The sequence below is a fragment of the Pocillopora damicornis genome, chromosome 8 (genome assembly GCF_964200805.1).
Source record: "Pocillopora damicornis chromosome 8, jaPocDami1.2, whole genome shotgun sequence".
In the NCBI taxonomy this organism is placed as follows: Eukaryota; Metazoa; Cnidaria; class Anthozoa; order Scleractinia; family Pocilloporidae; genus Pocillopora; species Pocillopora damicornis.
The window spans coordinates 16,061,446-16,075,477 of record NC_142677.1 but is presented as its reverse complement, the minus strand read 5'-3'; the positions used below and the strand labels follow the sequence as shown (position 1 = coordinate 16,075,477).

The window sequence follows — 14,032 nt, the reverse complement described above, 5'->3', positions numbered from 1 at the left end:
AATTTGGTTTTATCAACTGAGTTGGTGATGTAAATTGGCCACCGTAAAGAGTTTTTAAGCTGACGTTTCTAGTGTTAGCCCCTCATCAGAGCAAATTGAAGGTAGTCAGTTTGTCAGTCATTGGTGAGTCAGTCGGCTAGTCAGTCAGCCAGTCAGGTAGTAGGTCAATCAGCGAGTGAGAGAGTGAGTCTTTCTGTAAGTCATTCAGCCAGTCAGTTAGCTAGTACGTCAGTCAGCTGGGCAGAGAACGAATGAGTTAGTCAGTTAAGACAATCTTTAATCGATATTTTCTTCTTGCTTGATGGCTTATCAGTGTTGCTGTTGTTTCTGCAGGAAACTATAACCTGCCATCCCTTGATGCCACTGGACTTGATGTTGTTATTATTGGTGGGGGAGATACTGGGGTAGATTGCATTGGAACTTCCCTTAGACAGGTACAAGCATGCCTCCTGTAACATTATTTGTCTAAGATGACGATAGGAGAGGTCGGCTATGATCAGTATGTCTTCAGTTCTGATGATGTAAACTGCAAGTAACTCATCCTATGAAATATTTTCCTGTTTGATATACAGAATGCTAAGAGCATCACAAATTTCGAAGTGTTGGGCCAGCCTCCCAAGAGTAGAACTTCTACCAACCCATGGCCTCTCTGGCCACGAGTGTTCAGAGTGGAATATGGCCATGAAGAGGTAGGCTCTCTCCAATTGACGCAGTTGTTGGAACATGATTGCTATTATTAGGAATTCACTATGTCAACATATCTTGCACTTTTAAGGGGAAGGATAATTTTAGTTCAACCTCGGAGTTGCTATCGTGTATTATTTACAGAGGTGCCCGTTGAATCTTTTAGAGGGTTGAATGTGCGGTTTGGTGCTGCTTAGGTTCTTAGAGCCTAAAGTGACCGCTGCTAGAGTTGTCGAAGGATCTCTAACAGACCCTCAAAGTTATATAACGTAAGAATGGCGGCCACAGTAATCTTTTTAAACGGTTGTGAAAGTTATATATTCAGCAGCTACAAACTTTTTGTTAATTTGTTTTACAATAAGTGCAAAAGATATAATAAATGAATTGGGCTACGCCCACCCAACGTCCTCCCCGTGACTGGACTTCGAGCTAAGCTAGCCACCTTACAATCCGCCTTATTGATTGGGGAATTATTGAGGAATGTTTTCAGCCTGATAATCGTTATTTAGGTTTCTTACTCATTATTTCCTTTAGGCCTCTCTTAAATATGGTGCAGATCCTCGTGTCTTCAGTATCATGAGCAAGGTAAATACAGATTATCGGTTTCTTTCTATCTCTCTATTAAGTGTATTGATTTTGATCGTATTTTCTTCTTACATTCAAATTACACATCTTATTGCTTCCAGGAATTCATGGGAGACGAGCAAGGCCACGTTAAGGGAATTAAAACAGTTCAGATCAAGTGGGTCCAGGTACGTTTTATTCTAAATCAAACACTCAAGTTAATAAGAAGGTGCTTGGAAACAGGTGCACAAGGTGCGTGCAAACATGCGCCACATCTCTTACTCACCGCGTCAATCGATATTTTTGGCACAGACTCTTGTTTTTAAGACGCGAATGAAGCTATACGTTCTTTGCCTTCGCTGTAGCTTTTAACCCTTAAATTCCTGTGATCTGATTGTTAATTCTCCCTGTAGCTGCTACAGATTTCCTCTAAGATAAGTTATGAGTATTTAATGTTAGGTCACGATAACAAACTTCTACCTGTTAATTTTGAATATTCTCATCACCTGCTTGCTGAATGATATATGGATATTATAGGGAGAAGTTACATGTTAATCACCTCTGGGAGTTAAAGGGTTGACTACCTAAACGCTGCAGACAAAAAACTGAAGCAGGTGCCAGGGTAAATTCTAACCTCTTTTAATTCCTCAAGCACCCACAGCGCCTTATTTTAGGGTAACATTTAAATAAAGTGTAAGGATAACCTAAGATTACTAACACAACACGTGTCACTTTTTCACTATCAACAGGATGTTACTGGAAGGTGGACAATGGAGGAAATACCTAACTCGGAAAAAGTGTTCCCAGCGGATAAAGTGATCATTGCAGCGGGATTTTTAGGTCCCGAGAAAACTTTGGCGGAACAGTTTGGGATAAAGAAGGTTAGTTTAAAGTGTTTTTACAAGTTTGATTTTCCAATTTGTTTTTTTCTTCGTCAACTTTTCTCTGGATCTTTGTCTGCAGGATCCCAGAAGCAATTTTGCCACCGAAAAGAACAAGTTTCTGACCAGTGTTCCCAAAGTCTATGCTGCAGGAGGTGAGCTTTGTCTGTTGCTTGAATGGTAGTGGCAGATGATTGTTGAAAAAGTGTAAAAAATAATGAACAAATTGTTCCATTTTGCCCTGTGTCTGTCCTGTAAGAGAACACAGAGGAGGTCAAAATGTGGTGAGAACAAAAACGTGACACATGAGGCGCATTACTGATGTTTTTACTTTTTAGATGATTTTGACGTCGTCTTCTGTTACGCTCTAGGGCTGACGTATCGAATATTTATGAATTAACCCTTTTCAGTCGGACATCAGTATGCATACTCTCCATACTGTTCTCTATAAATTTCTCAAGGTGCTGACACGGAGAAAGTGTAACAATCAAGAGCTTCTTTAGTTGGTGATAATTTCCTTTATTCTCATGACCTTAAGGTTTGATTTAGGGGTGAAATTTACAATTTGTAAAAATTGTATGCAAGCCACTCTTCGAGTCAAAGGGTTAACTTTTGTTTTCCTTTCTTCAGATTGTCACCGCGGTCAGTCACTGATTGTGACAGCCATATCTGAAGGACGACAAGCGGCTCGTCAAATTGACCTTGATTTGATGGGTGAAACCTCATTGGCGGGTCCGGGGGGACAGATACATGTTATTCAACCCCGCTCCTCTGGAATAAAAGCGTCTGCTTAAAAAAAGTTTTAAAAAAATCGCCCAGCAATTCCTTGCCGTCACCTAAGCAAGGTTGCAACGGGCTGTTTTTACCCTCTAAACAGATTGTCCTTTTAACGTAATTTAGTTTAAAATTTATCACGAAAATAGTTTATCTCTTTCGAACTCGAGCAGGAGGTTTTCAATTTAGATTTTAACGTGTTAGAGAAAAAGTGTTCGTAGATTGAAGAATAAAAAAGTGAGAAAACGTAAAAAAAGTTCTTTACTCAATGTCGAAGCCAAGAGGACATTTATGTCGTTGGTACTGGGATATTTATTTATGTTATCTACGCGCCAATATTATCAATGTTATTAATTTATTTTCTCAATGAATGTCACGTAATATTAATATATAAATGTGTTTGAGGCTTAAGACGAATAAGTTATTAATCATAAAAGTTTTATGTGCTAGGTCTCGGTTTAAATTAACTTTTTATCTTAATAAATGAACGGTATGTGCTTCCATTCGTGTAATAGTACAAATTTAAGTACCTCTCAGATTATGAAAGTGTTGGTAGTTAGAGGAACACAAAATGTTCCGTGGTTTTTTTAAAGTATTCTTAGAAGTGCTCCGGTGAAGTAAACTGACTGGTGTACCTTAATTTAATTGTGCCATTATGTCGAGGAGCTTCTTAAAAGGGATTTGAAATAAATTTAGGCAGAAATGGTGCTACATTGTTGGTGTTTCACTGTTTTCAGGGAATGCTCAGTTACAGATACAGTAAAATTGTGAATCTGGCACAATAACAGTCGATCGCGGAAAGACAATTCACTCGCGAAGGAACGTTTTCGGTTGGTCACGCTTGGGACCAAAAAGTTACCTTAAAGTAGTAGAGCCTTGACCATCGGATCAGCTTTCCCTTTCTGATCACCCTCTACAAACGCAGTATCAAAACGCGAGCTTGAAATTTTTCCTTAAGCTGTCGGAAGTTGTGTTTTTCGTAGTTTACATCGTTTTTAGACCTGATTGTGTCTGTTTTGGTTCTTAACTGACGGAAAACTTATTTTGTTGGGGGGGAAACGGGGACGGTAATGATAGGGCAGAGAGAGGAACCTCTCTCTACCCTGGCTAAAACGAGAAGCAAATCAGCTGATAGGATCTTTCTCATCTTTCCGCTCGCCAAGTCAGCAGTTATTTCAAAGGGACTCGGGATAACGTTTAAGACAACAGCAACAATTGAATTTCTTAATATACATTTTCCGCTCTATAGCACTCTAATTAAAGCTGCAGTTGTACTAGCTGTGGGTGAAACATTTTTGTAGTGTTGGTCTGAGGATTATATCAAAAATTACCAAATAAGAGTTCACTTATGTTTACAGCAGGTTACGCAAATAGGTTGTTTAGGCGTAGGTGACATGCTTATGCAACTAACTGGGAGCGAAACAAATATTCAATTGACCAGTAACTAGTATTGCCTTAACTAGTGCATCCTTGTGGTAACGCCCTCTGACGAGCAAGGGTACCATTGCTGAAGCAAGTAGCGCGTGCGATTCGGGTGCCATTTTGGCAAAAGGAGAAAGGACAGCTGCCTAAACAACCGTCACAATCAGTTCCAATTTCTTTATTACCATATTGCCAACAAAAAAGGCAGCATATCTGTTCTAATGACAATGCTTTTGTCGGACTATTTTTGCCAGTTCCTCAGCTTAATTAAAAAAGAGTTCAATGGCTCACGTGGTGTCTTGTCAAAGAAAATCAATAGCGAAATAACCAAATAATCATTGCACTGCAATGTCTCCTCTCTTTGTTATCCTTTTTCTTTTTTTCAAAAGCGAGCAGGAAGAAGATTAAATAAGGACCTTTAGGGATTCTAAAACTACAAGAAAAATTGCCACGCACAGGAAAACGTTTGTGATACTTGTAGTTTGATGTAGCTATCTGTTATTTGTATTTTATGTTATGCATTGTGAAAGTTGAATTTATTTTGACTCTTCCGTTTTCGCTGGGATTTCTTCCGTGGATTTCTTTAGTTCCAGAGAAGGCCAGTTTCCAATATCTTCTTTTCGTAGTTTTATCTCCACCTTTGTCTGGGATAACACCACTGAACTTTTTTCTGGAATAATCACCTTTAAAAAGAAACCATAGTGATAAGATTTAACTCCTTCCAACTCCAATGTTTTGATCAATGTCAGTAAGTAAATAACTATGCACCCACCCCTCCCACAAACCAAAATCAACTCTCACTTGTTGTCAGTTGACTTGTTAGATCAGGGAGGGCTGGGTGTGCAGTTGCTCAAATACTAACATTGATGTAAATGTTTCCTACTTGTCTGCTTATCTGAAAGTCTGTCTGGCAAGTATGTTAGGGTAACCAGGAATTTCATTGGGTTTTGCTAAACTGCACTCATAATGTCAAATGAATAAAGGGGTAAGTTTCTAAAGAAACTGTGGTGCTGCGTCGGTGGGAGAGTATAGCAGGTAATTTAGTGTTAACAACTGGGTTGAAAACGTAAATTAGCCACCGTAAAGGGTAAAAAAGCTGACGTTTCGAGCGTTAGCCCTTCATCAGAGCGATTGACGAAGGACTAACGCTCGAAACGTCAGCTTTTTTACCCTTTACGGTGGCTAATTTACGTTTTCAACCCAGTTGTTAACACTAAATTACCTGCTGCACTCATAATGTTGTTGGTCAGGAAACTGTACAGCACCAACTTAAACAACGAGATTTGAATTGATACTGGTGAGCTGAAATGGCAACAACACTGACTGCCAAGAAATAAACATTCCAACATAAACATCCAACATAAACATCCAACACACACTTAAATTCAAGAGAGCATATTGTTATAATAGGATATTGTTTTCTCCCATATGGCCCTAACATATTAACTTTAAATCTAAAACAACCTTGAAAAATACAAATCCCAAAAGGATCTAACAGATATGAATACCAATATAATAATTCATTTTAAAAACTGCTACAACACTGATTTGATTTTTTGTATATTGGATTTCCAAGCCAACTTTTCCAAAGTAATTTTAAATTACAACTTACCCCATGAAGATTGAGCTGAAGTTCAAATATATTTGAACCCCCAAACACCACATGGGCTTTAACCTGAAGTAAAAATAAATAATTGTGCTTTTCAGTTACTTCATTTTGCAATTGAGCACTTATTCAAAATTTCAGCTAAAAAAAGGGGGCCCTTGTTGGAGGTAGGGGGCTTATTATTCTCCTATACTGATTCTGCTTAAGGTAAGGCTTAAAAGTTGTAAATAGGAAAGGGTTTCTTTGTATCCTTACAATTTAAGAAAGTGAGGGAGGAGGGTGGTGCTTGTTTTAGATTGTCAAAGGGAGTGGGCTCTCATCTGTAAGGAAGGTTCTTATTCACAGCATGGGCGCTTATTCACAAGGTATAATGGTAATGTGAGTAGAACAGTTTCTTGTCAGCAAAGTGTTGTAGACACAGGGAATTTGGTTGCCTGTCATTTAACATTATCTGGCAGCTGATAGTTGGAATAGGGTAGCTGCTCTTCACAGTTACTGGGAAGTCAGTGTGTAAGGTGCAGTTTGTCTTGTTAATTATCACTAGTCCATATTGTTATGTGGAGTGACCTATATATTTGGACATATTTTCAACTTACAACTGTTTTATTTGCTTCTACAAAAGTTTGTTGAGGATCACTTAGCTTGGCAAATACTGAAATGACAATAAAATTTCCCATCTTGTACCAATCATACCTGAGAAAAGAACATAAATCTATGGTTGGTGTAGGAATTCTTTCATAAATGATCCATTCCCAGGATTTAAACTATGTCTCCCAACTAATAACTACCGTATTTACCCGCGGATAGGCCGCACTTTTTTCCCGGAAAAATGGGAACGAAATTGGGGTTGCGGCTTATACGCGGGTACAAGCGTTTTGACACCTCATTAATATGCACGAGAACTTACGGTAGTACAGTAAATTGGCGTTTTAATGTTCGCTTTAAATTGTTCCTAACTTACAACACATACAACTAAACGCGAAGTCCATATCTTCGAAGAATCTTGATTTTCTCTGCAGCAATGAGCGCATCAAGTTTTTTAACGTGTCTCTTGTTTGAAGATGTCCAAAACAGCTTGCACGGAATAGCCATTCCTCCTCGTGGGCCTTTCGAGTGCTTCCTTTTTCCAGTCACTTTGCAGGAAATTTCACCACCGTTCTCTATAAAATAGGATGCAATTCTGCTGAATTCCATTGGTAAATGTCTAACAATTTTCTTCCCATCGATGCCAAGTTCTTCATAAACAGCCACTGCAAACTTGTCGTCTTCGTTTGACACTTCTCGATCAGGCAATAAGAAATCGCCGATTTTGAACGAACAAGAATAACGTGACATTTTTGGTGAAAGTGACATTGATGAAGGTGATTTCAATGGATTTTAATTTTGATCGGACAACAATGAAACTTTGTTGTGTAGCTTTTATCGATTGAAAAGTTCATCACGGAATGTATATTAGTTTCATGTAAATATCTTAATAGTTGTTAACAGATTACAACTTGTTTATGATTTTGGCGAACGTGTTTACATGGGTTATGCTTCACTTTACTCGTGTTTGTACATATAAGGACAGAAACTTGTTCGAAAAAATTATCTTTAATTAAGATTATTTTGTATATAAAATGTTAGCGAATAGGCGTTTCAGTTTCTAGTTTGAATATTTTCACGTTCGTGTAGGAATTATTGCAAAAATAAACTTGACTTGATACACATCAGCTGTTGTTGATTTCAAACTTTGCTTTATTTATCCTGGTACTCGACCTCAACAATTTTTTTTTCCCATGAAAACCATTGAAAGTTTGGGGTGCGGCCAATACGCGGGTGCGGCCTATCTGCGGGTAAATACGGTAATTTCAGTTTCTGTAATTTACTTACCTCTCATCATCTGTCTGCCCATTAGTGTAATAACAAAAGGAGTAAAAGGGTTGTAAACATGACCAAAACAATCTTCTTTTAGCTCCACTGCAAATTTATGCATACAGTGCTCCTCTGCTCAGGGTTATGAATTTACAATCCCTTGTGCCCAAAGGTTTTGTATTTGAAAACACACCTAGAGTAGTATTTGCACTAATTTCTATCAGAGTTTTGTACATGTAGATGTTATAAAAAGTTTGAAAAGCGACTAAAGTGAATGCATTAATTAAATAGTGCTGACAAAGGGGAGCAAAGAGATTTAAATTTGGTTGATCTTAAGGGAGCTTGAAAGTTACTAATAAATCTTACCGACATAATACTCTTTTCTCTTTTTCCTGCAAATAAAAATACATCAATAAGATAAAAATCTAAATATATGTATGATGCTAAATATAAGTATTTCATAATACTTTGTCCATAACAGCTCATGAATGGACCTTGCACAGAAAAAATTACAACAAACACATCAATTTGGATGTCACCTACCTCTTCTGTTAGTTCCCATCTGTGAGACCCTGAGGTGCATCCTTCCTGTTTCAAAAACTCATCGAAGTCTGTTGTTCGTTTCCGACAACAAGACCAAAATTTATACCTGAAAACAGTCGAAAGTGTATTGTACTCCTTGTCAACAAATGGGTTAAGGTAAAGTCAATCCTTATGAACCCTGGGGTTCATACTGCTGAAGATTAACCCTTCACTTCCAAGATCTCATTATCAATTCTCCTCTCTTTTCTCTGTAAATTTCTTACCATTATATCTGTGAGAATTTGATGTTAAATCAAACTATATTCCCTCATTGATATTTTTCTTTCTTCTCGTCACCTTTACTGTTGGATAATGTATTGACATTTTGAAAGTGAAATTACTCGCTAGGCATTCAAGAGGGTGAAAGGGCAAGTTGAGTCCAGGTATGAAGAGACAGGAAATAAAACAAGTCCATCTTCGGGACTCTCCCTAGAATTTTGTCATTATTCCCTGACAGTTTTCCAGAACCGGTTATTCTCCTGGGTGGAGAGAAGTACTGTGAATGTCTGATGCCTTGCCCAAGAACATATGGAAGTGATCCAGTCTGGACTCAAATCTTTTGATCCAAAGCCCTGAGCAATAGTGGCCAAGCAGCCATTTCTCTCAACATGAGTTGTTGTCAAAATGTTTTGATTCCCTAACTATATAGAGAATTGCCCTTCACCCTTTACACCCTAACATCAGTATGCACTTTCTCCATACTGTTCTCATTAGATTCACAATGGTGCTGATGAGAAGAATTTGTTTAACAGTTGAAAGCTTCCTAAGTTGGCAGTCATTTCCTTTTTCTTTGTAACTTTAATATTAGATCAGGGGTAATATTGTGAAGAGAAATTAGATGCTAGTCACTCTCAGGACTGAAAGTGTTAATTGGAAAAAATGCAGAGCAATCATTTCCTAGGGTAGAAAAAGAGCAATTTAAAACCAATTTTGTCTATCAAAAGTTGACAGTTCCTTACCCTTCGTGAAACACTGGTACTCCATAATGATGCCAACACTTATCATCATTTGTACTTTCATCGATATATGACTGAAAAATAGCACAACAAATAACAGGGTTAGAAATCTGTTTCAAAGGTTGACTTATCCCACCAGTAAATCTGAAAAACTTACTGTAGTACATCCACTGTTCTTGCAAGTTGTTCCAGGTTTAATTCCGCCATCAGTTTCACTACCTAAAATGAAACAATCCTTGTTTCCAAGGTCAGCCACAACTTTCAAACACCCTTTAATGGCATTTATACACTTACACAATATTCTCATGCTATACAACTTTTACACCATAAATTCATTTTCCCAGTGAGTCTCATTATCTGAAAAACATTTTTAAGTCACTCACATTCACAAACTCCAGGTTTATCCTTTTCTTGTTCTTTAAGTTTTACCAAGGCTTTCTTCAAAGAATCTGCTACTGTCATTTTAAGTTTTATTTTAGGGAGGTCATCACTGAAACAAGAACATTGACAGTATTATTTAAAACATGAACACTTTGGGTAAACTTTGTTGCAAAAAAAACAAAGAGAAAGACCTTTTTCATTCCCATTTCAACTCTTAAACTCCCAGAAGTGATCAACATGTAACTTCTCCCAATTATTTCTATACATTATCTGGCAAATTGGTAATGAGAATACTCAAGCTTATCGGGTAGAAGTTTTTATCTTTATCCAACACAAATTCTAGTGACTAATTAAGAAGGAAATCTATAGCAGCTTGAGGGCATGGTAAATGACGTTAAAAATCAAAGCTGCAGCATTGAGTTGGTACAAATATACCTTGGTCTTTCTGCAGGTTCAGTTGGTATTGGTTTTCGTTTAGGTGGTTCAACTTTAATCACCTGAAAATAAAGGGTACCATTATATGTTAATAAAGACACAATGGAATCATAAAAACCCAGCCCTGAAAAGCAGTAGTTGAAACTCACCTCATCAAGTCCAAGAGCCTTATCGTCTTTATTTGGTTTTTCTGGTTCTGGAGGTTTCACATTACTATGACGCGATTTAGTGCAACCCTAGTAGAAAGAAAATATGTTAAAAAATCTGTTCCATGTTTACATAATTTGTTTGCCACATTTTGGGTTCTTATGCCAGTTTCCATTAATAAATGTCCAGAACAAAACATAAACCATGATTATCTTAACTCACCTTAATGTTCAAGAATTCTGTAAAATCTGTAACTCTTCTCTTGCAACAGGACCAGCCCTTCAAATCAAAGCAAATTCTTTTTGTCATCTTTTCTTTTTTTTTCTTCAGTTCTTTCAGACTATGATCACCACATATCTCATACCTGTATCCAATACACTCTTTTTTTTATTTGTTGTTTGCAAATGGCCTTATTGTCAAAATAAGTGTAACTAACAACATTTAATCCTTTTCACTTTCAGATCTCATTAATAATTCTCCTCAGTGTCTGTCTTAAAATATATATGACGTTAGTTTGAAGAATTTGGTTCTGGATCACCTAAGAATCTCATAACTGATAATTCAATTTATTGTTTTTTTAGAGGGCACGGTAACGAATCTTGCAATCTGATTGGTTCTTTACCCGGTCAGTATTTTCCTATCTCTGCCCACGGGCCACGGTAACACTTTCGTGAGTCGCCAAGTACATCCCAACTTTCGCTGTCATTTTTCATAAATATACCTCGTTTTCCAGCTGGACAGTATTTTTAAGCAAACACGTCGGTCACTACCTCAAGCCGATAAATAACTCATGAATCCTCTTTTTTATCTCTATCAAATCACTTTGGTTGACAGAAAAGTATTGGTTTCAGAATGAATTTGTATAAACAATATTGTCATTATGTTGGTTGACAAGCAGCCTAATAACCGTCTGCAATTAATTTTAATCGTTCACAAAAAGTACCCAGAAAGTTGAAACGTGAGGTATTTGGTTACAGTTAAACTGAACGATGGAACTTTCATTCATTTAATATCTGAATTTTCTTGAGCAATTTGTTCATAGTAAAAAAAAAGCGAGCGAAGTTTTAATTTAAGTTCTACAACAAATATACACTCCCGGTGAGTCTTTCCAATTCCGTTCAATTTGGACATTTGTACCTTAAATTGCACAACAGAAATTGAAGGAATTTTTTGAGAAAAGGCCGCATTAAATTCCCTTGTGTCTCGTTGGAGTGTGCCGTTCGAATTTAGTTTTTGTGAAGGAAAGACCAGAGTTAAACACGCCATTACAGCAAACAAACGAGCAAACTCTCACAACTTCAAAATAAAAAAATTGAATTTACTCACAATTACTTTCCTGGCCGTTTACTTACGTAATGAACAGAGGTAAATCTTCGTACATGAATGAATGGTCGATGAGAGTGAATAATACTTTCCGTTAGATCATTGACTGGTTTTGAAGAAAATATTGTCGTGACAGTCCTTGCCAAACTAGTTCTGTTGGTTTTCAAATGTTCCTACGCTTTTTTTTTTCTTGCGCGCTCTCTAATTGACAGGTGTCAGATTGTGACAGATACTTGTAAAATAATGTTTCAAAGTTTGTTTGGAAGCCTTTTAAATCACCTTTATCGTTACGGAAATGAAAATGTTTCGCTGAGGCATCTCTCTTAAATTTGCATCACCTCTATTTTAACTACCATTTACTCACTCAAAAATTGTTCAGTTTGTGGAAGATCTTGCCGTATTTACGGCTATAAATTATTCGGGTTCTTTCGGAAAGAATTTCGTCAAGTTTAAAAACAATAAATATGTTATTTACCGGCTAAGGGTCGGTCCGTATGGTGAAAAACTGTGACCTCGGTCTTGAAAATGCTGCCCTCGGCCTACGGCCTCGGGCAGTATTTTCAAGACCTCGGTCACAGTTTTTCACCATACGGACCTCCCAGCCGGCAAATAACATATATTTATTCTCTCTTGTTGTCTGCTTGATATTGTTAACAGAAATACTGCCTTGGTTACTCATGGGAGTAGACAGTTAATAAGCAAGCTTACTATGGTGGAACCTCTTGTAATGGACCACCTGAAATGTCAAGTCTTGCTGGTTGCCCACAGGAGGTGGTTGCTTACCAGAGGTCATGCCACGGGGGGTCTATAATTTGGGTAATTTGCATGTGGTGACCAGATACTTGTGCCAGAGCTAATCGAAACCTACAGTTATGCACATACATGTCTAGTGTTCACAAGATCAGAGTTTTTTTCCAACAAGTGATTAAATATGCATCTGTATTTTATCAATTCTTCCGATGCTTTATTCATGTTGTTAAAAGCTACTTTGAAAAACACTTCCAGTAGCTCCACTTTTACAACATCTGTTGAAAAAATTTTCAGTTTCTACTTGTAAGAGATAAAGCCAATTGTCTGTCAAGTGGTCATCTATGGGAGGTTAAAAAAATTAAAAATTGTTAACAAACAACCCTAAGAGTGGTTGCTTACGAGAGGTGGTTGCTTATGAGAGATGGTGACAAAAAGAGGGTTGACATTAGTTAGGAATACAGAACTGAATTACAAATAACCCTCTCAAGTATACAGTGATTTATCCTGGAGAATCTTGCAATATAAACGCACTGTCTAACCTTCAAAGCATCATGAAATACTGGACAGCCTGGATGATGTAAACACACATCTGTAAAACAGTAATATCACCTGTTTACAACAGACATTCAGGATAATATCAGAAAAGAAAAATAATATCTCTATACAAGCTTAAACAAGTGTTATAGTTATAACCAAAACTAAAATAACCTGTGTCATAAAATAAAAAGAGTTAATGCGCGCTTTCACTTTCCCTCATCATCTTCTACAAGTGTTCCAAAGTTTCTTGATTAAAAGGCCATTTGGGTGGTCACTTTTGCAGCTTGGGGAGATTTAGCATGTTGTTTGGTCGACTATTGCTATGTATAGTTTTCTTCGATTTCAAAAATGCCGTTAAACGTTTTACTTTTAACCAATGCTATTTGGGTATATCCTGGACAAACATGCATAGTAGTACGCATATTGCGTATGTAAAATACAATATAACTGTCGGATAGCAAAAAGGCTGAAGATCGCTCCAAATAAATTCAAAATCGCAATAGAAAATATATATCACTTTTAAAATTGATCGAAAAAGTAGATTAAGGAATAGTCAACATTATTGAACGAGTGGGAAAAAAGTTGTAAAGTTTTGAGTATCACACAAACGACAAGTCACTTCCTACTTGGCTTGTCAACTGTCCAACGAACAATCATTACCTTCTCCATTTTCGTCGTCTTTGTATTGTTTTCCACAACCCTTATTGTAACATAGAAGCAGTTGATCTGTCGACATTATTTCAGTAATACCTTAAATGCTACAGGCAAAGATGGCAGATATTCCCTCTGACCTTCGAAATAGGCCGGTGGAAGGAGCATTCAGAAATGAATCACATGTGCTAAACTGGTAACCGCTGACAAGCACACTTCCAAACAACGCGGATACACTCATAGGACCTCGAGAATATTCTTCAATCCTTTCCTTCAGGTAAACTCCTTCCCCAGCTTAAATAATTTCAAAAAATGATTTCATCAGCCATAAGGAACATGTTAAGGCAGATTACTTCTCATTTCTGAAATCTGGTGGGGTGTTGGGGAGGGGTGGGGGCAGGTGGGAAAGGTTTAGGGAAAGGGAGGAGTTGTACAGCCCCAAGGTAGACTATCCTGAAAAATTGCCTAAAGGATTCATCTCCCAA

At 37.4% G+C, this 14,032-nt stretch overlaps 2 protein-coding genes across 4 annotated transcripts in view; one reads left to right on the top strand and one right to left on the bottom strand.

Moving 5' to 3' along the window:
• The window catches only part of LOC113678838 (uncharacterized), a 38,660-nt gene extending 35,046 nt beyond the window's left edge, over positions 1–3,614 (top strand). For all 3 annotated transcript variants that reach the window (XM_089214781.1, XM_089214782.1, XM_089214783.1), the window contains 7 exons: positions 334–434; positions 573–689; positions 1,219–1,269; positions 1,371–1,436; positions 1,998–2,129; positions 2,212–2,284; positions 2,760–3,614. In XM_089214781.1, the coding sequence (XP_089070907.1) occupies positions 334–434; positions 573–689; positions 1,219–1,269; positions 1,371–1,436; positions 1,998–2,129; positions 2,212–2,284; positions 2,760–2,923 (704 nt within the window). In that variant the 3' untranslated portion in view covers positions 2,924–3,614. The remainder of the gene's footprint in view (positions 1–333; positions 435–572; positions 690–1,218; positions 1,270–1,370; positions 1,437–1,997; positions 2,130–2,211; positions 2,285–2,759) is intronic.
• Positions 3,615–4,487: 873 nt separating this feature from the next.
• LOC113678837 (cysteine and histidine-rich domain-containing protein 1) lies at positions 4,488–13,876 on the bottom strand. Its single transcript, XM_027195749.2, has 13 exons — positions 13,557–13,876; positions 12,899–12,948; positions 10,509–10,565; positions 10,289–10,375; positions 10,140–10,201; positions 9,707–9,813; positions 9,481–9,542; positions 9,327–9,397; positions 8,329–8,434; positions 8,152–8,177; positions 6,528–6,624; positions 5,938–6,000; positions 4,488–5,008 (listed from the first exon to the last, which is right to left on the bottom strand). Exons 1-13 carry the CDS (start codon positions 13,630–13,632, stop codon positions 4,862–4,864), a joined length of 1,011 nt encoding a protein of 336 aa, XP_027051550.2. The 5' UTR covers positions 13,633–13,876; the 3' UTR covers positions 4,488–4,861.
• Positions 13,877–14,032: the final 156 nt, after the last annotated feature.